Source organism: Larimichthys crocea, chromosome XVI (genome assembly GCF_000972845.2).
Source record: "Larimichthys crocea isolate SSNF chromosome XVI, L_crocea_2.0, whole genome shotgun sequence".
Lineage (NCBI taxonomy): Eukaryota > Metazoa > Chordata > Actinopteri > Sciaenidae > Larimichthys > Larimichthys crocea.
In genome coordinates, this window is record NC_040026.1 from 684,569 (window position 1) to 711,919 (window position 27,351).

General features: G+C 42.6%; 3 protein-coding genes across 5 annotated transcripts; 2 read left to right on the top strand and 1 right to left on the bottom strand.

Annotated features, from left to right (window-relative positions):
• rfng (RFNG O-fucosylpeptide 3-beta-N-acetylglucosaminyltransferase) lies at positions 1–10,389 on the top strand. Its single transcript, XM_010744076.3, has 9 exons — positions 1–394; positions 1,797–2,369; positions 5,348–5,396; positions 6,332–6,434; positions 6,592–6,745; positions 6,891–6,976; positions 7,269–7,434; positions 7,662–7,747; positions 8,440–10,389. The coding sequence occupies exons 2-9, from the start codon at positions 1,863–1,865 to the stop codon at positions 8,513–8,515; spliced, it is 1,227 nt and encodes a 408-aa protein (XP_010742378.1). The 5' UTR covers positions 1–394; positions 1,797–1,862; the 3' UTR covers positions 8,516–10,389.
• Positions 10,390–11,316: 927 nt separating this feature from the next.
• dcxr (dicarbonyl/L-xylulose reductase) lies at positions 11,317–17,352 on the top strand. Of its 2 annotated transcripts, XM_019271258.2 has the most exons (10): positions 11,317–11,413; positions 11,515–11,659; positions 11,890–11,963; positions 13,432–13,538; positions 14,011–14,165; positions 14,257–14,299; positions 14,482–14,581; positions 15,840–15,904; positions 16,002–16,119; positions 16,982–17,352. In XM_019271258.2, the coding sequence occupies exons 3-10, from the start codon at positions 11,912–11,914 to the stop codon at positions 17,083–17,085; spliced, it is 744 nt and encodes a 247-aa protein (XP_019126803.1). In that variant the 5' UTR covers positions 11,317–11,413; positions 11,515–11,659; positions 11,890–11,911; the 3' UTR covers positions 17,086–17,352. The 2 variants fall into 2 exon arrangements, with proteins under 2 accessions (XP_019126803.1, XP_010742379.1); XM_010744077.3 differs by having other exon boundaries at positions 11,367–11,659; positions 13,441–13,538.
• A 1,201-nt stretch (positions 17,353–18,553) lies between these two features.
• On the bottom strand, positions 18,554–27,139 carry rac3b (Rac family small GTPase 3b). Of its 2 annotated transcripts, none has more exons than XM_019271382.2 (6): positions 26,939–27,139; positions 23,981–24,052; positions 23,137–23,254; positions 22,528–22,647; positions 21,830–21,989; positions 18,554–20,926 (listed from the first exon to the last, which is right to left on the bottom strand). In XM_019271382.2, exons 1-6 carry the CDS (start codon positions 26,971–26,973, stop codon positions 20,796–20,798), a joined length of 636 nt encoding a protein of 211 aa, XP_019126927.1. In that variant the 5' UTR covers positions 26,974–27,139; the 3' UTR covers positions 18,554–20,795. The 2 variants fall into 2 exon arrangements, with proteins under 2 accessions (XP_019126927.1, XP_010742380.1); XM_010744078.3 differs by having other exon boundaries at positions 22,528–22,590; positions 26,939–27,134.
• Positions 27,140–27,351: the final 212 nt, after the last annotated feature.

Genomic DNA, 27,351 nt, shown 5'->3' on the forward strand with positions numbered 1-27,351 from the left:
TTATTTTGAAAGACCGGAACAGCATCTGTATCATCCTGGCTAACTTGGCACGGCCGCCCGAGTGTTGTTTGGTGGTTTGTGGAATGTTTGGTTAAGGTTAGGTGAACGGAGTGGTCGCAGTGAAAGTCACCGTGTTCGTCGTTTCATGTAACTCGTCCTGAACGCTGAACGAGAGCGACGTTTTAAACCGAGAGGGCGGAAGAAGAACGGCAAGAAGAGTTTGCGTTTAAAGTCACGTCGGAACAAAAAGGAAGACAACGGGTCAGGCTGCGGACCCGGGACACGGTCTTCATTCAGCTGCGTCGAACCTGAGCCGTGTTGTTCCTGTAAAAACTCTATGACGGGTCCAGACTTACTGAAAAGCCACAGCAGAAGTGTCCTCTGATGTTTCATGGTGAGTGCCACAGCAATGCACAGCTCTCCCTGTGTGTGTGTGTGTGTGTGTGTGTGTGTGTGTGTGTGTGTGTGTGTGTGTGTGACCGAGTGAAGCGTGTTTCTGATGGAGACGAGTTCAACAGTGTCTCTGACTCTGAAAATAACTGTGGACAGAATTAAAGCATGATGAACATATGAGTGTGGACACGTCCACCTTAAATGAGTGCTTTAAGCGGAGGTAGCGTGGCTTCATTTCAGCATTAAGAAGCAGAGGAACAGGGTTAGGGTTAAACTTGTAACAGAGCTGTCTGTAAATAAGTTTCAGCTGCTGGAAACAACACCTGAATGAGTACATGTAGAAAGCTTCAGTGTGGACTAGTATACACACAACCAGCTGATGTCAGATAGAGCATAACCGTGTGTGTCCTTTGAAGGGTGAACAGGTCAGCACTGCCTTGCTCAAGGACGCCATGTCCACAAAAACAATGACTTAAGCTTGATGGCTGCTGCTGTGGAGCATTAGAAGGACAGTGACATCCCCACTTATAGAACTCTATGAAAGCTGTAACGTGGAAACACTGTGGACACTGGTCTTTCACACAGAAACACAGTTTTCAGACAGCTGGTGCTGTGTGGACACATTGGTGGCCTCCATCCCCTGACCGGAGCCTCTCTGTTGTCCCTGCTCTAGGCTGTGGTGAAGCCTGTAAACTGCTGGCTCTGGCTGATGACTGGCAAAAATCAGACCAGTATGAACGTGCACCACATCTGCAGGAGTGGAGCCCGTGCTGCTGCTGGTGGGGCTCAGTGAGCCCTGTGTGGTGGAAAAGCAGTATTAGAAACAGATGTGTGGGAGGTCTTATTCTGGAGCGGGACATGAACATGAGCTCCACTGAGCTGTGAAAAGGGGCATTAGAAAGTTTACTGAGAAAACAAGATGAGCTGTATGAAAGTGAAGACTTCATTTCAAAAGTTTGATCTTACTACAGTCGCACAGCTACAGAGAAAAGTGCTGCAGTGTACCACAGAAGTGATATTTGAACAGGAGTGTGCAGCTCGTGGGTGACATCGTATCGTGTTCCAGCTAAACAGAACCTAAAATCTGTTTGTGAAAACATTTGAGGAGAGAGAGAGTCAGTGCAGGAACTGAATCTGGATTCAGATTTGTCTAGTTTCACACCTTAATCTGAGTTTGAGCTTGGTGCGTTGAGCTGGACAGACTCACTGAGGATGACTTGTCAGTCACACACCACACAGTAAATTGGACCATAATTTACAAAGTGAACATCAAGCTGTGCGGAGGAAGACCTAAACCCAATGACTGAGACCATAAACTCATGAAGAAGCTGTTTACTGAGGCCATAAATGTCCACTGTCAATGCTCTAAACACGCGGTTGAATCTCCCATTTCTCCTGTGTAGGATTCCATGTGAAGGTGTGAGGATGGGACAGGGTGGTGTTGGAAGTGACCGCAGCCCTGGAGGCTGATGAACCCGCTCCATCGGCCAGTCAGGATGCACATAGCTTCAGTGGGTGTCAGCAAGTTCTGCTTCCTGTTTTCCCTCGCTTTCTGCGGCCTACTGCTTCTGCTCATTCCTGCCCTCCAGCCTCCAGCGCACCAGGTGGACCTGCCTCAGCCCCGACCCCAAGTCAGACCTGCACAAGCAGGCCCGTCACACCACACCGGGGGTCCTGTAGTGTCTGTCCATTCAGGGGAAAGTGAGCTGGCCAGAGGGCTCAACAGGAGCTCAGCAGGGGATGGGGGATCGATCGAAACTGAAGTTGGCAGGAATGATAAGCACAGTCCAAAGAGCGGGGCCGACTCCAAAAGAGTGGCTCTTCCTGGAGGAAAGGGTGGTGGACTTTTAGGGTCCAGGTCTCGGGATCAGTTAGATTTTAAGGACATTTTTATTGCTGTGAAGACCACCAGGAAGTACCACAAGTCCAGACTAGAGCTGCTGATCCAGACCTGGGTTTCCCAAGCTAAAGAACAGGTAAGGAGAGCTGGATTGGTTTAGTAATTTTGACTGACCTGGGCACAGTGCAACAACTAAAACACTGTGTCTGGCTAGCTTACAACTCGACATAACTTCAACACAATATAAATCACGTTGATTTGCAGTCAAGATATCAACTACACAAAGATGAAGACATGATCCCCGTTACCCAAGATCTCAGTCATCCACTATGTCTGCCAGGGGTGTGGTACATCCTACGTTGTTATCACTGAAGCTGTCAGCTGCATTTGACAGCAATTTATAACGTTCAGAGAACATTTAAAGAAATAAACACATTCCTGCTGGATGTATCGGGTCCTGTGGTGACAGAGTGAGGCGAGACACAGGAAGCAGCGGTCCAGTGGCTCCACAAGTTTACATTTGGATCTAGGCTTTCCACTGATGTTGGTGCTAATGGTCTTGGCTCTTGCCTGCGTACAGCCTTGTCTGTTCTTCACGTGGTTTTTAGGGTGTTGCTTTATCACCAGATTCCTCGCTGATGCGGTTACAGTTTGTCCTCTGTGACATTTAGAGGAACCACAGGACTTTTCTAAAGAAAATAAATCTTGACTTCACCCCTCATCTGCTCTGTGTCAGTCGCCTCCGTCAGACCGTCAGAGTTGTTTGTCGGATCATTGTGCAGTACCTCACTCTGGATTATCTAATACTTCAAATTCAGGTTCATGTTCACAGTCCTGGCCTGGGCCTCTGGAGAGGGCGCTCCACAGCAACCTGAAACTGGGAGATACGTGCTTAAATACATCTCAGTTAAGGAATCTATGCCCCACCAACCACCATACACCATCATATCCATACACACCCATCACTCAGCACACCACAGGTCTGACTGCCTTCCAGAACAGTTTAATACTTTTGGCAGTTGATTTCAAACCTTGGAAAATGTTGTCAAACTAAACTCTTAAGCCAACACAGACAAGTGAACAAACAGGTTATGGTCCTCCAGGTTGAGAGAGTAAGCTCAGAGTGTTCCACTTGTTTTTGTCAGATTAGACTTGTTCAGAGCAGCATGAAGTCTGGTGGGGCTGTGCTGTCCTGGGTACAAGAAACCTTGGCAACATTCCCACTGAGGTCACTTAGTTTCAATAGAATATCTGTGGATGAACTCCAGGCTGATCCTGATTGCTGACTTGTACTCAGTTCTGTCTGAAGTCAAGTCAGCTTTATTATCAACGCTGCCATCCGTGCAGGACATACAGAGAATTGAAATAATTTCCCTCATATCCCCGGTGCGAACGGCAATAAACATGAAATATAAATACAAGTATAAAGGGATCTAAAAAAGTACGGCAAATACAAAAAGATATTCACAGTATAGATATTGCAATATAAAAAGTATGAATACATCAAAAACACATGTGTGGACACGGTGTGAAATAGAAGTTTATTTATTATACCAGTTTATTGTACCACAGATAAGTAAGTTCTAAAAGTTGATCATTTGGATTTGATGACACGTGGAAGTTTGTTGGTATAAGTGAGATCATGTCCTGTGTTGTGTGTTCCATGACTGTAATAGTCGTGTGTTGGTGATGCTTTGCCTTTGCATTGCCCATTACAGTTATGTTCCACGTTTCATGTTCCATGACTGCAATGCACAGCCTTTAATGTTCTCTTCTATTACACGTCTATGACCTCATATATATATATACTGTGCTTGTTCTAATGTGGTGCAGCTGTGAAGCACCCTCTGCAGACTGTAGAACGGACTTATGGGAAAAATAGTCGCACACTCAAACACTCATTAGCATCAGCTGATGAATATTTAATTTCATTATTGACCAATGTGCCACTTAATTGTTTGGCAGTTTAGTGTGTGTGTGTGTGTGTGTAATATATCAGTAAAAAAAAAAGAAACCTGCTACTGCTGCTATTTTTTTCCTCAAATATTCAGCCAACTACTCACTACCTCACACACACACACGCTGCATCTATAGAATGTGATATGTCTGCTTGAAAAATCACCTAAACTGCTGAAAATAATGACCAATCAGATGACCGATCAACTAACCATAGTTTCAGTCCACGGTCTATCTAATGGACTGCATCACAGTGTGGCATGGCCACTTTTCAGGCTTGAAGCTCTTGAAGTGATACAAAGTCAAATGTAAATGACGAGAGCTCTGAGTTTAAAGTTGTCTGAAGGAGCTCGTATGAAGTTTAAAGTGTCCAACACAGAGAGCATTGTGAGCAGCTCTGTATCGAGCGCTATTAAAAACAATTAGTAAGTCCTGCGGCCGCACAAAGGGCCTCAGTGTGGAGAGAAGGAGGTTTAACTGCAGAAACACTCTGCTCCACTTCACCCAGAAATGTCACAGGCTGAGAGGAGTTCCAGTCCAGTTTGTGCTCCCAGTATCAACAGCGTGGCTTATACTGGCTCTGAGTCCAGGTCTGCTGTGAAAGGGCTCCACTGTGAGTCTGTTCTGTGTTTGCTGAAAACTTTAACTATCAGATGCTGGGAGGCATTACAGGCCTGCTGTCATTATATTTTACTGCTCATGGGTTGGTTAAGTTTCCTCCTCGTGTTTACAGCCACCTGTAAAATTAAAAGCCGCTCATACCACTTTGTGTTTGTGTGGTGTGTGTAGAGAAGGTATCTTCACATAAAGAAACATATGATGGTTATTTAATAGAAGCCTAAGGCCCTTTGACCGTGTCATTGATGGTGTGTGAAGGTTAAATCTGACACACTGAGCATGCCTGCCTCTGCCTGCTGTATATGACTAACAATGCAAACAGAGGTCTGTGAAAAGGACTTGACGAACAGGCTGTGACATAAACTGACCAGGTGGAATGAGTGATGCTCACAGACACACATCACGTCCACTGTGAGGGTAGCAGGTGACCTTTGTCTTTTGTCTATAAAACTCTGGCAGTTAAAGTTGGATTTTTAGGATCTAAAAAGAATTAAGAAATGTGTTTGTGTGTGTTCACAGTCTACCCTTTGTCTGTTTCAGACCTACATATTCACTGACGGTGAGGACAAGGAGCTGCGGATGAGAACAGGTAAGAAACTGTCCTGACAGAAAGGTGTGTTTTTACACTGAGTGCAGCATTTTGTGCAGGCAGGCCAATGAAGTTTGCATGATTGTGACTTGTGATGCAGCGTCTGGTCCAAATTGTGTACATCGAAGGTTGAATGCTAAAAAACAAAAGGGCCACAGCGCTGTCATCGACACACATAGATATGTATGTACACAGAATATGAAGGGACCAAGAGTCGACCTCTGTGGCACACCGCATACGTAGATATCATTTATGGCAGGGGTGTCCAAACTTCTTTCAAAGAGGGCCAGATTTGACAATGTGAAGTCAAAGCCAAAATTAACATTTTAAAAATGAAAAAAATCCATACACATGCACTGTTCTGTAACAACTTTATTTTCATCATCACATTTTTTTTTTAATTGCAATATCACCAAATCAGGCGTGAACAAATCTAAAAACCAGTTCTTTCTTTCTTTCACATCTGAAGTCAGATAACATAATAAACTGTATAGAATTCATTAAACTTGCATGAAGTTGATACAAATCTTCTTATGGTTTATTATGAGCAATGCAAAGTCTGTTAACATTTAAGTTTAAAACAATTCACTCTTGCTCTTGTCTTTCACAAGATCATTCAGAAAGTAATATTTTGTGTCACATCTACAGGTACATACAGGTACACCAGCAGTTAGGTCCTTAGAGCTTAACGTTTAGTGCATTCAAATGCTTCATTCCAAACCAAAAAAGCCAAATCTTCCAGCCATACGGTATCTGACAATGCTAATCATTGAGTCACACTTAATATGTGTAACACTTTTTATACTAACAAAATGTAACACAAAGTGCTTCACACAATTATATGCTCCCCACATGGAAGAAGAGTGACCTGCATATGATACTGTACACAGCAGCATGGAACTGAACTGTGCTGTCCTCTGCTCTCTCTTTCACAGGAGCTAACATCATCAACACTAACTGCTCAGCAGCTCACACCCGACAGGCTTTGTGCTGCAAGATGTCTGTGGAGTATGACAAGTTCATTGAGTCTCAGAAAAAGTGAGTAAAAGGTGATCTGAGCAGGCAGGTAGTTAAAGAGCAACAGTTACTGATGAGAGTTCCAGCAGTTCATTGCAAGGCTACCAACACAACACAACACAACACACAGATTCAGTTACAAATGTAGGTACTTACTGCGTGTGTGTGTGTGTTCCAGGTGGTTCTGCCATGTGGATGATGATAACTATGTGATCCTGCCCAGCCTGCTGCGACTGCTCTCCTCCTACCACCACAGCCAAGATGTCTACCTGGGCCGGCCCAGTCTGGATCATCCTATAGAGGCTGCAGAGAGGGTCAAGAGTGACGGATCGGTCAGTCAGCTCACAGATTATGAGTTTTTGGCTCCACTGACTGACAAATATAGCAACGAGCAATAAAGCCAAACACAGGCTTCAGAATGTTCCTTCACAAAACTCTGATGTTCCCTGACAGCCAGCTGACCGTGTCTCATTTCAGGTGTCTGTCAAGTTCTGGTTTGCCACAGGTGGAGCAGGTTTCTGTATCAGCAGAGGCCTGGCACTGAAAATGAGCCCATGGGCCAGGTAGGTCATGGAGACTCCCCTTTGAACTCTTTGAACTGATTCAAACTGTTGTACCTTCTGAAGTCAGGTTACTCATGTTGCTGAAGCACTGTGCTCGGACACAAACATGCTTAAAGCACGACAAGTTGGATTCTCATCTTCTGATTTTGGGATCTTGTGAGTCTAGCTGCCTCGTCAGGTTAAATGTAAACAATTGTGAAGACATGTAACTTACTTTCTACTTGCTTAGGAGGAAAATGAGTTTCCAAATGACTGCTGTGTGTGTCTTTAAAGTTCTGCCCTCTGCTTTCAGCTTGGGGAATTTCATCAGCACGGCAGAGAAGATCCGACTACCGGACGACTGCACCATCGGCTACATCATCGAAGCGCTGCTGGAGGTGAAACTGACACATACACACTTGTTCCACTCTCACCTGGAGAACCTACAGAAGCTGCCCACGGACACCGTGCTAGAGCAGGTGAGTGATGAAAACAAGAACTGGCACAACTAACATATACTGATATACAATGCTGTGTGACTTTGTTTGCAGTGGAAACAGTTTAAATACTTGCTACTAGAACTTTGATACAAAATGTGTCATACTAGCATCCAAAGTATTTGTAGTGTTTGTTTTTCCCTGAGCTGCTCCAATCTTTCACTCTCTGCACTGAAGTTGAACAGTTTATAATTTATGTTTTATTCCAGGTGACTTTGAGCTACGGAGGTTTTGAGAACAGAAGAAACGTGGTCAGCATTGTTGGAGGCTTTTCACTGGCTGAGGACCCTGCAAGGTACACACATAACTTTTGGTATCTCAAGTAAGCTTTTATAATGTAATGCAGCACTGAGTTGGTGCTGTTATTCTATTTAGTTATGTTAGAAAAAAATCACATTGTAGAGATTTAGCCTTCTGTATCTTACTAACTGCAGTGTAGTCTACATGGCCAGTATGTGAACATCTGAATGTTCAGTACATACGGGAGACTTGAACTAGTGATTGAAAAACCCTGGGCATTAACGTGCTGCTCGAGCAGCCTCCACTCTTTTGGAAAGACCTTGGACCAGATTTTGGAACCTGGCTGCAGAGATTTTTTCCATTTCAACCACAAGAACGTTGGTGAGGTCAGCCACTGATAAGATCTGGCTCACAGCCGTCGTTCTTGTTCATTCCAAAGGTGTTAGATGGAGTTGAGGTCCCGGCTCTGTGCATGCCAGTCATATTCTCCCACAGTCAACTGGGAAATCTGTGCTGCACGATGCTGGAACATTTAGATTTTCCTTCATTTGATCCAAGAGGCCAAGAACAAACTAGGAAAAACAGCTAAGTGAAAGGTGCTCAAAGAGATGTGTCCAAATATTGGGACATCTTTAAAACATACGTTGAAATGTATTTGTATGACTTGTTATTGATATTTTTTCATTCTTTCTTGAAGTTTGTAAGAGAAGTGAACATATCTGACTGTCTTCTCTTTCCAACCTGCAGGTTTAAGACAGTCCACTGCCTTCTGTATGCAGACACTGACTGGTGTCCAAAGCTCAAACCTCACCACAAAAACTGAAAGCCACTAAGTTTTGACCCTGCACCGCTGGTGCCTGCTACACCTTCATCCTACCATCACCTGCAAAGTTTGGATCCAGCTGTATCCGAATCCGCTTCACCTCCTGCTTCATGAATGCACAGTGCATGTTTTACTACAACACACTGATCTGACTCATCAATCAATAACAGGTGGAGCAAAATAATGAGGTCTTCTGGCTAAATGAGCACAGAAGTGAAGCTGCTCCTGAAAATGAGCTTTTGAGATTTGACATTAACACTAACCTCAGTCTCTTTGGATGTTGGGGCCAGCAGTTCATTCCTGAGGAAGTGACCTATTATCTAAAAGGAAATTGATTGAAGCTGCTGAATGTAATCCACAGGTCAAAGCTCAGCCTCTAAGTCTAAGTCTACAGTGCAGCCTTGTTCACAGCATTATTTTAATGTGCACATGGATTTATGAGTGTGATATTAAGACAGCTTTGGATGGCAGAAGACTCCCTGCCTTCATCATTGGTTCATTAAAGTATAGATTAGCCTGATTCTACAGAAGTAATAATCCTAAAATCTGAAGCTGCCCTGTGCTTATGAATGTGAGCATGACACATTGAGTTCCTGCTTTGACGTTTTTTTTATCAGCTAACTTTTGCTCTGAACTCTAGTGCCTCTTTGACTCAACCAATGACAGCATCTGTCTACAAGACACGAGAAATAGTTCTGGAGTTCTTGCTGTGCTGCTTCCACTGAGTGGAGAACCACTTCAGGCAAAGTCTACAGTATTTGAAGGAGCCCATAGTATTATTATTATTGTCTTGAGGTCCCTGCTCTGTAACCCACAAACAACCAACTCTAATTGTTTCATTCTCTAACTGTCGACGTGTTAGCCCAAAGTCAACATAACACAAGACCCTTTCTTCAGAATGAAACACGTTAGATGTATTTTTGGTGCCAAGCATAAACTGAATGGGTGTTTCATGTGACCACATATGAGATTATGTTAGTGTGATTGAGTGCTGACCATGACACACTCACGTCAGTCTGTTCTGATGCTGAACACCTTCTGCTTGTATTAGCACATTTCTAACTGGCCTGCACTGCTTTGATCTTGTTACTTCCTGTCTGTCTGTTACTGACTGTCTGTTACTGACTGTACTTCCTTTTCACCGTGTTAGTATATGAGTGAACTTCATTCTGTATTCTGGCTGTAGTTTTAGCTCTGCGTACACTTCTTTAAAGCAGAGCTGCTATGGAGGCAAACAGAATTAGTTTGTTGTACGGAACACTATCTGGCATAACCTATGACCTTCAAGGGAGGCATATGTGTTAGCCACTCAGTCACCATGGCTGCTGACATCCAGTGTGGTGGCTCTGGTCATGGCGGTGTTGCTCAGTGAGTCCACTGTTTTGGTCCAGACTGAAAATATCTAATCAGCTATTGGATGGATTGCCATGACATTTATTTCAGACATTCATATTCATGTCAGGATGACTTGTAATAACTGTGGAGGTCCTCTTATGTAACATTTTAATTTGTCCAATACTAAAAAAACAACTGAGGAATTTCCTGTCAGCCTCAGCTGACTTGAAGTCCTTCCAGACAGTATTTTCTTAAATTATTAAGACCACTGTTCGTTCTTTGGACTGCATGTTTCCTGTTTGCTTACTTGTACTTGTACTCTTTAGTTTCACACACTCAGCTTCCATCAGCCAGTGTCAGTATTTGTGTAAAACAGCCGTCGACATTTTTGCACACAAGACTAGAATCCAAACTGCAGAGCATGTGTCCCACTGCAGGTCAGTGGGTGAGACCGAGGGAGAGATTTGTTTTTGTAAACGCTTTACCACTGATGCATTATTGTGTCGTTTCAATAAGAATAAAACCTTTCTGCATTCTCACGTGTTTGACTGTTTATCACTGAACCGTCTCCACATTGCAGAGCTGATTTTGTCTGGGTCTTTGAACAGAACACCATGGAACCAAACAAATGCTGCTGTAGTTATTGCGTAGTTAATGACCTCATGTATAAGTGGAATGTCAGATTTATAGGAGTTTCACACATTCTTCTAGGAACTGTCTCTGTAATCAGTTAAAGCAGTGTTAGGCAGGCAGCTAACACTGCAGATTTAATGAAGCTGATGGAGGAGAACAGTGATCTAGTGCTGCTTCTATATCAACTGGGTGGATGCAGATGAAGAAAATGCTCCACTTAAGGGTGTGTGTCTGCACTGTGTGCCTCAGTGATGATTATTTATGAGCTTGTGTGTCTGTAGTGTTAACCCATCACATAAGAGACACACATCTTATCTCATCTTATGGGTTTAAATATGGGGAGTCAAAAGCAAAATAGTGGATAACACCGTCATAATGATGAAAATGTATTTAATGTATTTTAAAATGTATTATGTATGTAAAGTTGTATTCTGAACTGAAACTAAGATCTTAATTAAGTTTTTTGATATATGAGTCACAAGCTGTGATTTCACTCTATTTGATTTTTTCTGACAGAAATGGGTTCCTCCCTGTTTTATCTGGGGATTAACTCTGGATTTCATAATCGTATTCTCCCAGCAGTGAAAAGTCACTAACAACATTAATAATACTTCTGATGAGGCCACTGGAGGTCTGAAAGACCCATGCAGTTTCGCTGTGTCTGTGGTTTGTGGTACAGTAATGGTTACCTGACCCTAATGTCCTGTGTCCAAATCTAATTCGTTGGATGTTAATAAGTATTCTGACATGTTGTGCGACATATTATCAGAGCAGATAGAAAACATACAGACTGCACAGAGAGAGGAACAGGAAGCAGGTTAATGTAGACAAACCGGCTACACTTGCAGAACATCTGTGTAATGACTGGCCCAGTGATACCTGTTGATAGTGAAGTGTGTGAGTTATCCAGAAGACATGTTGTAAGGACAGGTGCGTGTGCATGTGTAAACCTGCATCACAGACTAAATAGATCAAATCTATTACATGTTTGTCCACAGTCAGCTGACTCTGGTGTTTCTGCCTGGTCACAGTGACTGTGCAGGTCTGACCTGGAAGACCAACATGTTCGGATCATTAACTCAGCTGGAAGTTTAATCTTTGAGCCCAGCGGAACACAGAGGCGGCACTTCCTGCAGCCTGCAGCCCGGATCGAACGCTCTGTCTGCGGATCAGCTGGTAAGAACCTCTCGCTCTTATTAGAAGCATTAAACAATGCTAAACATGCACGAAGCGGACTGTGTGATGACCACAGGGACATGTGGAGAAGATAGAGGAGAAGCTTCAGCTGAATTCTGCTCGATCAGTCCTGACTACAGTCATGAACGAGTCACATGACTTCTCCATGTGACCTCTCTTCAGTCTGTTCATGTTCTGTATCTGTGTTGTTCGTCTGTATCAATCCACAGCTGATCTAGGATCTGATCCGACATGGAGATTTCATTTGCAGGCAAACGAGCTCTGGTGACCGGAGCAGGAAAAGGTAAACACCCACACACACACACACACACACACACACACACACACACACACACACACATGGTGTGCACACTGACACCAGCAGGATGATTCAGAAATCACACACACACACACCCCCATCGCGATCCAGACCGCTGAGAATGTTTTTACTGATCACAGATCAGTCATATATATTTAATTTTTTTATGAGAACACACAGACAGGCAGGATACCGGAAACAGTCAGAACCTGTCCTCTGTGTCTTCAGGTTAAACTTCATGTGCAGTCAAACATTGTTCACACTCACAGAAGTTTATTCAGTCTGGTGGAATTCACAAAGTTTCAAAGAGATTAAATATGTTCATCTGAAATGTTGATGTGTAGAATATTAATTGACTTGATGAACAGTGCAGCTTCTATATTTCACACAATGTCAGAGCCTGCTCCAATGAAGCTTTCATACACAGAACACATGGAAAAATGTTTCATTCCACAAAAGGACATGATCCACCAGTGAGGAGAGGAAGACTCAGAAAACAACTAACCCTAACCCTGCAAACAAAAAGAACACACTCAAACACTAAAAACAGTATTTTGTGCACAGATCATGATCAGCGAAAAAATAAATAAACATGTTTTCTAATTCTATAGAAAAGTCCAAAGTTGTCTGAACACGAAACACTGAAATAAAAATTGAAACACAAAATGGATTATTTAACAACCAGCTCTCATGACTTGAACGGTTGGCTAACAAGGGTAACGCTTTAACCCGCTCTGTTTAGCATATATGAGCAGTATATGAATGTTTGATAAATGCTTATAACAGACTATAATTAGCAGATCAAAATATGTTTTCTAAGCTGCTGTATAAACAGATACTGAGTATAACAATACAACAAATCAAATCAAATCAAATCAAATCAAATTTGTAGAGGCCAAGTTCACAAAACACATTTTGCCTCTGAGGTCTTTGCAGTCTGTACAGGGAGTGACCTGACCTAAGGGATGACCTGAGCCAGGCCTAACTATAAGCTCTATCAAAGAGGAAAGTCTTAAGTCTTCTTAAAGTGTTGACCGTGTCTGACTCCAGAACCCAGAATGGTAGTTTGTTCCACAGCATTCTGAGAGCACAGTGTTCTGTCTATATCACAGTAATAATATAAAATTATGGAAGTTGTTTTGCACTGTTTATAACAGAAGTGTTGGTGTTGAAAATGAAAGTAATGAAGAGGAGTCTGAACATACTCAGAGGGTTTCGTTCGTTCCAACAGAGCAAGAAAATGGAATTTAAAAAAGCTTTATTGAAGGAGTGTGTGTGTGTGGAATATGTGTGGAATGTGTGTGTGTGTGTGTGTGTGTGTGTGTGTGTGTGTGTGTGTGTGTGTGTGTGTGTGTGTGTGTGTGTGTGTGTGTGTGTGTGTGTGTGTGTGTCAGCTCTGGTGTCACAGCAGCAGCTCCACTCTGTAATAAGTCTTTGTGTTTATGGATGTTTGGTGTCTCAGGGATTGGCAGGGCCACGGCCCTGGCTCTGGCACGCTGTGGGGCAAAGGTCACAGCGGTCACACGCACGCAGGCCGACCTGAACACTCTGGTGCAGGAGGTAATGCACACACACACACACACACACACACACACACACTGATCTAAGAGGCCTGTGTCCCTGACCTCTGACCCTCCACACCCTCCTCTGTTTTATCTGTCTTATTGTGCTCCCATTCCATCTCTCCACTCATTATCATGTGTGGTGTCTACTTCACTCTCCACCCCACTGCTCTGTTCATCTTCATCATCCATTGTCTCTCCTCACCCTCCTCTTCATCTTGAATAGCTTTTATGCAGATGCAGAAACATGAATGTTATATGTGGTGGATGGTCAAGATGGTAGAGATTCACATGAAGTCATAGAGCTGTTTGAGTCTGTTCTTTATGTGGATTTTTGTCTGTTTGTGGCTATAATTCAGTTTTATTTCATACTGTGATCATTGTATAATGGATCCTTTGATATACTAATATATTTAATATACTAATAACTAATCTCATTTAGTCAGTCTGCTGTTGGCTTTCTCTCACAGTGTGAGTCCATCACCCCGGTGTGTGTGGACCTGGCAGACTGGGGGGCCACAGAGGCGGCCATACAGGATGTCGGCCCCATCGATCTGCTGGTGAATAACGCTGCCTGTGCCAACCTGCAGCCGTTTCTGGAGGTCACACCCGACCAGTTTGACCAGTGAGACAAAGTCCAGATGTAATGTAGAACATATGAGTCCGCCCTTATTGTTTCGTCATTGGGTTTATTATATTCTTCATATCATCTCCAGGTCATTCAATGTGAATGTGAAAGCTGTGCTGCATGTCTCCCAGGTACAATGATGGCTCTTCACTACATGATTTGTTCTTGTTTGTTGTAAGTTTTGGTTTCAGCACAATAAAACTAAGATATCTTCCGGAATGGTTGAGCATTGTTTAATCACACCGTCAGTTTAAATTGAAATGTCTGCCTCATCAAACTGCTTCTGTTGGAATATCTCTATGTCTGTGCTCAGATTGTGGCTCGGGGTATGAAGGCCAGAGGATCAGGAGGCTCCATTGTGAACGTGTCAAGCCAGGCCTCCCAGTGTGCTCTCAGAGACCACGCTGTCTACTGTGAGTAGAGGAACAGAGGAACAGCCAGCAGCACCTGGACACAAACAATGCTGAACAGATTGTATTAAATCAGCTGTGATTCAGACGACAGCTCCTGCTCTAATCTTATTTGATGAAGCAAAGCCAAACAAACATTATGGAATGAGAACTCACTTATCTTCAGGTACGGAGCTACAAAATCAAAAATAAATGAATAAGTGACTCCATAAAAATGGAATATGCCATTAAATTCACCAAAATAATATTCATTTATACATTCATTCATTTGTAAAATCTGTCATAAATCTACGTATTTAATGTTCCATTTTATTCAATGAGGCATTTATTTAGATTTAGATTTATTTTTGATTTTGGCAGTTGCAGTCTTTGATAATAACTAACTGCTGAATTATTAAGAGGGGTCTCTTTCACCACTGTTACTTTGTCATGATTAAATGACTCATTAGATGGCTTATAATTTAGCTTTTTGTCTTTAAAGGTTCAGTGTGTTAGATTTAGAAGGCTAAATCTACAAAATATAATATTCATAACTCTGTTTTCATTAGTGTGTAATCACCTGAAAATAAGACTTGTTGTGTTTTTACATGTACATATGTTGCAGGTCCTCTTCCATGGAGTCCATTATGTTTCTACAGTAGCCCAGAACAGACTAATTAAACACCAGATAGAGCCTTTCACTGTTACACCGTGGCCTAGTAGTATCTCCTTCACACTAGGAAGGAGAGGGTATAGTAATAAGCAACTACACCTGTAGATGCCACTAAATCCTACAGACAGATTTTAATAACGAGTTAATAAGAGAGTTGTTTTTTTATTGGGACATTGATTCCCTATGCCATATTAAAATCAAATCACACCACAGTAAAGAGTGTGTTGTGTTTCAGTGTCCAGCAGAAGGCAGCACAGACCTGCCAATCATATATACAACGCTCTGTCATCAGTTTTCATGAGGTTTTTGTTTTGAACAGAATGTGACATCATCATGCCAAAATGAAAAACGGTCAGCTGATGGCAGACATGACAGACAGCCTTTTGGCCAGGTGGCTGATGGGACACTGAATGTACATTAAGTTCCATTTGTAATCGACTGTCTGCAGTTTTGAGGATTCTCAATCAAATCTCTACCATCATGTCCATAAAAATCTAATATTTAATTCTGAATGACTACACTAACTACTACAGATCCATGGGGAGGGGCAGCACTGGCTGCTGTAGCCCTGCTTACAGTAAGGTTGTGTGTGTTTGTGTCATTGTTCAGGTTCCACTAAAGGAGCCCTGGACATGCTGACTAAAGTGATGGCTCTAGAGCTGGGACCCCACCAGGTACCCTCACATCTACACGGCATGACAACCTACAACCTACTAACTGATTAATGTTAGAGTTGTTGTAGCTAAAGTCACATTGCTGTGTTCTGCTCAGATCCGTGTGAACAGTGTGAACCCCACAGTGGTGATGACAGAGATGGGCCGCCTGGGCTGGAGTGACCCTGAAAAATCCAAGACCATGACGTCCCGCATCCCCCTGGGTCGCTTTGCAGGTCAGACACTTCATCAGTGTGTAGAGCAGGAGGCATCGGCTGAACACATTCAACACAATGATTCTGTGCTACACCAGACTGAGAGCTTCAAGATATTATCTATACCCATGCTGCATATCCCAGCATGGACAGGTCACCAGTCATTCTGGTTATTTCTTGCTCATATTAAAAGCATAGTGCAACATTTGAATGTGAATATTTGCTTCTTGACATAAAGCTGCTACACCAGAGTCAGTGTAGCAAATCCTTATAGTCTGAGATGTATGTATGTAATTTAGGTTTCTACTTCTTTTCTTACACAGACACACATACACACACACACACACACACACACATGAATTGATTTGCATCTCCTCATAATGAATACAGCGATGAGCTGCTTCTTGCAGTTTAGATTGTGCCACTCTCTACAAAAGACTCATGGAGAGTTCATATCAGGGCGCTGCTGCACATTCAGATTCAGGAATGTGGATTCCATCCCTGTTGTGGAACAATGGAGCTGCTCTTCGCCCTTGCCTGCCCATCCAGTCAGTCTACATGTGTTTTGTGGACTTGGACAGGGTTTATTATGTTCTCTTATAACTGGAGCGACAGCTGGACTCACATTCTTTGCATTAACGTCTAGCGTGTTCTTGGTCAGTGCAGGACTTCACCAGTTCTGTTCATGTTTCATCGGCACACAGGATGCAGAGGTGCAGCCAAAGAGCACCATCACATTTAAATGTAATCTTAGTTTAGTATAAACTAAATGTCTCCAGTGCTGTAGTAATGCAGCGTGCACACATCCTTCCACTTCTTATGTGTTAACTGAGCTGCCTGTGTGTGTGTGTGTGTGTGTGTGTGTGTGTGTGTGTGTGAGCAGAGGTGGAGGACGTGGTGAACAGCATTTTATTCCTGCTGAGTGATAAGAGCAACATGACTAATGGAATCACTCTGCCGGTGGACGGAGGCTTCCTGGCCTGCTGACCGTCACAAGCCTCATCTGAACACACCGCTCATCTGCTCAGAGGAAACAGAACAAATACTTCCTGTTTTATCTCCACACTACTTTATACAAACACAGGTCACTTTTATTCAGCGATTAAAATCAACTGCTTCACAACCGACCACTGACTTTCTTTTTGCTGTTTGCTGTTTCCTTTTGTTTTACGTCAGCATTGGCATGTTTCATTTCCTTCTGTTTATGTAAATGATTCCAAACAAAGGTTTATTTAACATCATATGTACTGCTGTGTGGCATGATACAATCATGAAGGCTGAGCGACCAGAAATATTCTCTATTAATATGAATTAAAACATGGCATTTGTTTGTCTGACTGTGAGAGTTTATATATTTAAAGGTGTGTAAGAATGTGGGCCTCTATTTTCATAACAAGGCAGACATGGAATATAATATTCATAACTCTGTCTTCATGCATGTATAATCACCTGAAAATACAAATCTTTTATATCTACAGTGGGAGGATGAAACACCGTATTTCAGACTAAATACTGACTGCAGACAGCCTTTCAAGTGTTCTTTCTCCTTTACACTCACTCAGAGGTGAGGGTGATGTGAGGAGATTGCGATGCAGTGATTACACCATTAGATGCAACTAAACTCTATACACTTGACACTCTGATATCTGAAAAAAACTGACCCTGTGGCTCAGGCTGTAGAGCAGTGGCAGCAGCTTTGGATAAAAAATTATATTTGTTTATTAGGAATAATGTGAATGAAGATATTCAAGTGTACCTGCATGAAATCTGGTTGATTTAGTCAAAATAAATATATATAGATATATATCTATTATATATATATAGATAGATAGATAGATAGATAGATAGATAGATAGATAGATAGATAGATAGATAGATAGATAGATAGATTTTCCCCAACTATATTTAAGTTTCCTGTTAACCCTCAATTTTGTAAATTCCTGTTTATTCACATAGATTCCCGTTAATTCCCATGAAAAGTTTCCAACTTTGAAAATTCCCATTTTGCAACCATAATCAGGACCCCCAAAGATATCACTTTTTTTTTCTTTTTTAAATCAGATGGTGAATAGCAGGATAGGAGAGAATTAAAACTTGTACCCCCAAAGATATGGATGTTCTGGCATGATGAGGTATAATAACCCTAACAGGCTGTTTAACACTGACAGCGCTGTCAGCTCATTGCTTGTTTGTTTCTAATGGACAGATTAAAACACATAAGTAAAGAAACAAGCAGCTACACTGGAGCAGAGAATAGTGCTGTTCAATTGAAAAAAAAAAAAATCTTATTAATAAATATTTTATTATTTATTTATTTCACTAAATATTTACCAGTGTTTATTTACCTTCTCATTTTTGTATTTACCCAGAATATGATTTAAATGACTGGACCACACGTGTCTCTGTCCACGAACATGACGTCATTTCATGCTGAAGAAATCATGACAGGACACAGTTTTAGTACCTTACATATACATTTGTATTTAGTATACAAAAAATTGAAATATTTCACCACACAGACATGTGAAGTAATAAAAAATAAGACAAACAGTTGGAACAAGTATACAAGTCATCTTACATTACATACGTACATGGCCGATGCATTTCATCATACAACCTCTCCTAAGAATTACAGTGGGTCAAAGAACCAGAGAACTTCCATGCAATAGTAGATTAGAATTTTTCGCTGCGTTTCTCAGCTACATCTCGACACCTTAGCTAGGCAGGACCACACGACATGATTCAACCACACAGTTTGCTATGCCAACCAAAGACAGCGTGACAGAGCTGGACTGCGGTGCTGCGTCTCGCCACGTGAGGGAGACAGACACACTGCAGGCCTGCAACCATACAGAAATGCATTTCATAAAGGTGCAATCTGCACTGTTTGCCACAATGACAAACTCCACAAAGATTGGCCCCTTTATTGTACACTGTTAGCAACACTTCTAACTTCAACATGAGCGACTATAATCCCTTTAGTTTGAATTGTTTTAGAGCTAAATATTGAGGTACATGTAGATAGATATTCATAACGCATTCCTTTTCTAAGGATTATTCTGTACATCACTAGATGTCATTAATATCCATTTTTTCTTTATGTCCACAGATTGTTGAAAAGTCTTGTGTATTACTACAATACAATATGAAATAGTACCAAAAACCGGACACTAAAAAACTTGGCTTAAAACAATACTGTCTTTTATGCACTACCCCAAACTGTCAAACAAAGCTGTCTCACTGATACCGACACGTGCTCACCCACACACACAAACACCAGCGTTCATATATACGCCTGTGACACGCACACACGCGCGCGCGCACGCACTCACTCATTCTCACACACACACACATACACACAAGAACAGAGACAAGATCTAAACAATGGGATAAATTAAGACAGAAAATTTTAAGACCCATGCAAGCTCCTCCACCCCCACAGGCAGAACTCAGGCAGCAAGGTTGTACAGCCCCCATGTTTGGCATGCTCGTCTGTCACATGTTCACAGTTAGATGAAGTTACCCAGAGACACTTGACTAAGATCAGATGCTAGTCGAGGATGTTGTGTAAAGGATAGCACAAATTGGATACATCGTTTCCACCTCACTGACCGTGAACCAGCGAAGAAGAAATCATCTTAACTCAAGACACTCTTTTTTTCCAGAGCCAGAGTCAGGCAAAATGTTCAGTCACTGGAGTTAAAAGTCACTCTTACATTTGACTACTGTTTCAGAGTTTTGCTATCAGTATCAATAACATTGTACTCACTCAAAGTAATGGCTGGTATGTTTAAAAGGGTGACGGACATGCCCAGTCAGTTACACTTGGCCAGTTTAACCTCTCAGATGAAGGAAAAATGAGCTGCTGGGTCCCAGTAACCCCCCACTCCTTCAACTCTGTCCAGTGTTACACATGTCAAAAGCTAGGACACTACCAGGCCCCAGGACTGTGTGCTAATTCTATAAAATGCACCGACTTTAATAAGTAATATGTATCTGCAACGCCTTAGATGTCAAAGGTCTCTGCAGACAATTTCAAGATTTATACAAATGCTGGATTGATTTTAAAGCATGCTCTTGATTTACTTGACTGCATGTTTAAATCTCAGTAATTAACTTGGTGAGTACGATGTTATTATTGATACGCAGGTTGTAATAAACCAGAATTTCCCTTCAACCTCTGACATTATTTCCATGTTAGACATCTTGTTTTGTTATTACTGTGAGCTCCAAATGATTTCTGTGTGCATGCGAGTAATATGCATTTTGCCTCCACATGCTGATCTTAGATCAGGAGCTGAGGGTAACTTCTGACCTGAAGGCATATTCACAGTTCACTTTCTATCTAGTCAACACTGCATTAATTCAAGCAAGCATGGCTGAGAAAGAATAGATGTTGTAGTATGAAGACAAGTAATAACCTTTGTCAGCCCTCATGGCAACTTGTTCTATGAGTACAAAGTAGGTGGACAGTCAATGTCTTTCACAAAGAACCTATGAATCTTCTCAGTAATGGTAAAAAAATCTGATTAAATATTGGTCTTGTTACCAATATCGCTTTGAAAAAACATCAATATAAAGAAAGCAATCTCAGCAGTGCACACTCACGCTCGCTAGTTTTTCTGTCTCATCCTCTCACAGAAGTAGTGGTTGTTGTTCATGGTGATGTAGTGTAGTGTTTTAGCAGTGTTTCCTCCTCAGAACATGGTGCACCTCTTTCCCCTCTTCTTCACGGGTGGAGGGCAGAGCACGGCTCGGATAGCCTCGTCGAATACCGTCTTCAGGCCCCGCTGGGTCAGAGCAGAGCACTCCAGGTACTTCACGGCCCCTGAAGAAAGAAGGAAGGAAGAAAGGAAGGAAGGAAGGAAGGAAGGAAGGAAGGAAGGAAGGGAGGAAGGAAGGAAGGAAGGGCATGATAGGAAGAAAAGACTTCTCAGTGACGCTTCTCCTTTTAGTGCTCGAGTATAGAAAGGGTCAGTGTCAACCTCAGGGCCTCAGTATGCTCCAAATGACCAACAATGCTTCTTAATCTGACCATCCAATAAGCACATCTCCAACATTGGCCAGTGTTTGCATCATTAAGTTACAGATACAACCACAAGGCTTTTTAACGTAACAGTATGTGCTGACGGCTGTCTGGGAAGCTGGCAGCTTGTGGTGTGTTAGGTAAAGATCTATCTGATGGACGGACAAGGTAATATATAATATAATATAATATAATAAATATAATAATGACTATTATTATTTACATTACATTTAGTCATGTTCACCAACTTCCTTCGTCTCTTATATATCTGACGTATCCTGTGTTTACCCAGACGTTATCGCAACTAGACGCAAGCAAGGAAATGTCATGAAATGCACTGATAACATAACCATAAGTTTGTTGGAAACATTTGGAATGATGTAAATACACAACCCAAGAAAATATCGAACTAGTGTCTAGTGTTTTCGACATTTTTTTCAAACCATTTAAATTGTAAACGACTTAAATTTTTGAGGCCTCTCCAGCTCATGATTCATCTCTATAATATAAAACTATAGAAACATACTTTCCAGGCATGGGTGTGAGTTCTTGATCAAATCTGGCTGAGACAAACAACCATACTGTACTGTATTGCCGAGTTTGTCTGTATCACTCAGCATTTGTGGAAAAATAAATGGTAATAAATGTTTGGATCTTCATACAAAACTTATCCAGAGTGCACATGGCACACACAGCCAGTCTCACCGATCTCTCGTGCCATGGCCAGGCCCTGTGGGTAGGTGATGGGGGAAAGCTTCTTGTCTCGCAGCCTCTCGATGGTGTCCTTGTCATCTCGCAGATCCAGCTTGGTGCCCACCAGGATGATGGGTGTGTTAGGGCAGTGGTGTCTCACCTCAGGGTACCACTGGGACACCACACACACACACACACACACACACACACACACATCCCAATGCATGTGTACATATGCATATACAAAAGACAAAGTCAGTGAGAGAGGAGAGAGAGAAGAGTTAGCTGGATGCAGAGGCAGAGTGATGACGGAAACATTCAACACACTGAGTTGTTGTTTTTTTGTTGTATGAACACAAAACATCGTCAGACCAGAAGCATACAGACTCTACAGAGGGAGGCCGGACCTTCAGGAAAGTTGTGATTTCATATGAGAGCATCCCATGATGCTCAGCAGACCAAACCACAGCTGGCCGTCAGACTCCGTCTGCAGAGTGTGTGGACTCGTTCAGACCTCACCTTACAACACGTCTCTGTCCTGCATCACCCCGATGGGGTCAGTTCAAGTACAGACTGTTCTAAGCTGAGGTCTGAAGGTGTGGGGCAGAAATATAATTAGCCAGGTGGAGCCATAGATGTGCCTCCTTGTGGTCAGACTCGGCATGGAAGGGACAAAGGGAGGGGGGCGGGCGGTCAGTCAGCGTACTGACCTTAGCTCGGACGTTCTCAAAGGAGGCCGGACTGACCAGGGAGAAGCATATCAAGAACACATCCTGGGAGAGAACCAGAGAAATGGCTAGTTGAGTGACATCTATGTGTGTGTTTGAGTACTTGTGTGTGCAACCTAACTGACCTTTTTTGGTCATTACAGGAACATGTTTTGTAATTTCAGCTATATTGTGTTATTTTTGTGAAATGTAATTGAATTATATTTAGATGATATTTTCAATCTAATCATTTCTTAATGAACCATTCCAGGCCATAGAGATCATCTTATGAGTTATTGTTGACATCTGTCATAATTTGAGAGTGGAGCATGCATAATATAATTTGAACTTCTTCAGTCTATAGAGGACATACAGCAAATGAGTTCAGTCAGCTGTTCCACCTGGCAAGTGTAAATATAACAACCTTACCTCTACACAACGTGCTGAAAATCAGAAGTTGAACCCAAAGAGAGCAGAGCAGCTTTAAGACCCTGTTTTACTGGAAAGGTTGTATAACTGTCGCACATATGTCTGTGTGAATGTGTGAGTCTGTGTGTGTATGTGTGTGTGTGTGTGTGTGTGTGTGTGATCTGGGGGAAGGAGTTTGAATACCGTCTGTGGGTAAGACAGTGGTCTGAGCCTATCGTAGTCCTCCTGTCCTGCTGTATCCCAGAGGCCCAGATTCACTGGTTTCCCATCCACCATCACATTGGCAGAGTAGTTGTCAAAGCTGCAGGAAGGCGGACACCACACTGAGTGAACGCAGTGAAGACAGAGCATGCATGCACCTCGCTGATTTTGGTGCATTTCCAATCTCTGGTCAGAGAGCCGAAGTCAAACCAGCAGGTTTGGTTTTTAACACATTGTTCCGTAATGAGATATGACATATTAATTCTTGAGCTTTAAACAGAGCCAAGCTAGCTGCTTCATATTTACTTAATAGACACACGTGTGACAGCGGTCTTCTCATTGAGCTGTCACTATTCCTTCAAAGCTCTGTCTGCACTAACATTATACATATTTGTCATTACACATATTTATCTCATGGTCTTCAGCAGAAGTTGTCACATGGTTGGCTCAGTTGCCATCACATGACCCACATATGAAACTTTGGTCACATGTGGTCATAAATATTATCTGGTCATACGTGTTGGTTCATACTCTCATCATGTGATGACAGCTGAGCTGATGAGGATACTAAAATGTAGTTCACATTTCTAGAAATAGCTAATAAGTCAACGTTGAGTGATTTTTTTTTTCTTCTTCTACAGTCAGGAGTGAACTTTCTAGTTTATAGTTCAATGTTTATGGCTGAAATAACTGCTTGTTAATGGGTAATCTATGAAATTCCTGACCAACCAAAGATTTATGGGTTCATGTTATATGGTCCTATTGCATGAAACTGCTGCTGATATCAAAAAGCAGTGAGTGTGTGTGCAGTGTGTGGTGTACTCACACAGTGGGGATGTATTCACCGGGGAAGGCATTGGTGGTGTAGCTAATCAGCAGACAGGTCTTACCCACAGCCCTGAAGAAGAGGCACGGAGGAAACATGAGTATAAACTTTATCAAAATTCTGTAGACACACACACAGTGTGTGTGTATGCAGGGCTGTATGTGTGTGTGTGTAAAGGCAGGCTGCTATTTCCTTTTACTGTGCCACACAGACACTGGCCTACATTCATGTTGCCTGAGGCACACAGTAGCCCCCTATGATACACTGCCTCCCCCAACTCTCTCTCTCTCTCTTACACACACACACACACACACACACACACACACACACACACACACACAAACACACACACAAACACACACACACATGCACAAACCTAACTTACCCCTCCTGCTCACATACAGTACCACCTCAACCACCCCCCCACCCCCAGTACTATACTGACACAAGCTGCAGGATGCCACACAGATTGGTGGTGGCATGGATGGATATTGGCTGTGTGCTCATGCATGAGGTAATGAGCAATTTTGTGTGCATGTCTCCATACACACAGCAAATGGTGGTGACACACAGTGCCAATATGTGTGAGGGTGCCATGAGACGGATTTTTAGGTCAGCAAGTTTCTCTGGTTAGGATGGAGAGCAGGACAGAGAGGCCATTATTAGAAAGAAGTATAAGAAAGAAGGGCATTATTTTTCTCATTAAATGTCCACTGTGGCAGATTTAAGCTCTAAACTCTATTTACAGAATATAATACTCATAACTCTGTTTTCATTAGTGTATAATCACCTTCAAATAAGACTATCATGTTTCCACAGTGATTCAGAATGGACAAACTAAATGCTGACTCTGGTTAGAACCTTGTGTGCCTATCAATCCTTTTAGGGCCTACACTCTTGGAACAAGAGCATGATGTGAGGAGGTTGCAACCAGCAACACCTTGTCTTCACTGATTCTAGTATTCTACTTTGACTAACTTGTGCGACTATTGAGAAACTGGAAAGAATTGACAAAATCAGTGCATCACTGGCCAAAATATCCTGACCCTGTTGGGTCCTACACATCCCACAATGCAACTTGATATTGCTGTAATAGAGTTGTGAAGTGGGCGGAGCTCTGGATTTTTTTTTTCTCATCCACGTTCCTAACCATAGATCATTGGTCAGTGTTGTGTTTGAGAAATCCTGTTCTCTCCATCAGTTTGTCCTCATGGTTGGTTTCACTTACTACAATACCCATATGCCTTGGTTGTCCTTGCCATGGAGAAGGCCCAAATAGCTCAGAGCTGACAAACTTTGCCATTACAGGTGGGACCAAAACACTACATCATAGTTGCAAAATTCATCCAAGACTGACCTAGAACCAAAACTGAACTCAATTCATCTTCAGAGTGTATCAGTGAATCTCCAAAAAACAGAATTTACTTGTTATACTTAAATGCATCTTGGGAGTTGTTTTAACATCCTTGGGCTTCTACCTTTGATAACTGATAAAAAAAAACAAAAAACAAACACAGTTGTTCATCTTTTGTCCTGATGATCTGACCAGGAGAGTTTTCTGTCCACTACACAGTCACCTGTCAGTTCAAGAAAACAGGCATGACTTTTACTTCAAGGACCCTTTTGGGTCTTTACAACTCTTATCAAATCAATTTAAAGAAGCTAATGGACATAGTAGAATGTCCAGCAAATTCCAGCGAAGAAGTGTGAGTTCAAAATCTTTCAACTCAAAAAATTCACACAATATCTCGACGATTTACTAAAAGAAAGAACTTTCTGAGATTAGTCAGTCTGACTGACACACACACACACACACACAGATGGTCTCCACATACATGGTCAGTGTGTACTTTGCTAGTCAGATGGTACATGAGCCTCTTTAACAGCAGATATGTGGACCTATGGTAGGGAAAGCACTGGTGTTACTGATAACATTAACAGTTCAGCAAACCAATGAAGCAGCTAAATGGAACTCAGCCGTCATTTATCCTATTCATGTTTGGTGCTAATCTGAGCCAACCTTCATCAGACAGAGGAGACACGCTGGACGCTTGTAAAGCAGACCTCCTTTTTTAAATGTGTAGTTTATGACATCATCAGGCTTGTTTTGTTCAAACCAGCAGTCAGCTGAGCAGCAGCTACTCCCCATGACAACAAAACTGAGCTTCATGTATAACGCTCCCTTACATGCTTTCAGATATTTCTGAATTATTATCATATCATCTGTGATACACAGACAGAAGAGGACTGAGCACACACACTTTCAGAGTTCTGATATTAATCAAAGAATTCTGAGAAATATCATGAGAGAAAGTCTAAATTCATCTAAGACAGTCCACAGTGTTTAGTTTCAGCATCCTGACTTCAGTCATAAAAACATGACTTCAGTCTTTGGCCTTTAGCTCTCTGAGATGATGAGGTGATGTGTCATAATGTCAGAGCTCATCTTCCCAGCCTTCACCAACACCTCGCAATAACATTAAGATTGAAAAAACATTCAAAATCCTGCAACACATCTCATTCCACATGCACACCCCATCCCTCTGGATGCAGCAAGACACAGCCAATGTGAGCAGAATGAGGGCAGCGGGGCCTGTTTGCCACTGACAGGGCCACAAATTCCTTAGCGTGCATCAGCACTTCAGCCTGCCTCCAGTGGCCTACGAGGCGTGTAGGTGTTCCCGCAAAGCATCCTGAGGCGCTCCGCTACCACCGCCACAAATGGACCGGAGGCCACGATGCGATCGAACCGAATGCAAGGACGAAGCAGATCAGTGAGGAAATCTATCGAGCATCGGCACAGCACACGGTAGAAAAGCAGGGCGAGCGATCGGTGAGCCCCAGCCCCTTTTCTACATAGCATCCTCCCATCATCCATCCATCCGTGGACGCTTCACTGAATCACACAGGAGAAAATGAAAACGAGCCGCTGCTCCGGCTCTGGATGCATGCTCTTACCCGTCGCCCACCACCACACATTTGATCGCTTGCATCGCTGCAGAAGCTGGAGGCTTTCAGGGAACCGGCGCTGGTGCTTCAATAGATCCGACAGGCTGCGCTGAGGTTTCGGATGAGAGCAGCGGGCCAGTCCGCTCGGCGATGGAGCCGCAGTGTGAAAGGGGTCGATGACGAGCAGTGCCGAGCGACTCCGGAAAGTACCGAGTGTCTTTAAAGGAACAGAGTAGGAATAAAGGGATCCAAACAGAGGAAGAAAGGGTTCTCTCCGTGTACTTCCGTCTTCGCTTTAAGTCTTTCACTAAGCTAAGTCTAGTCAAGATATGGACTTAATATTTCATAACCATGACTAACCATGAGTGTTTGATTTTTGAGAGCCTGTCCCTGGAGCATATACACCGCTAGCTGGTAGTATG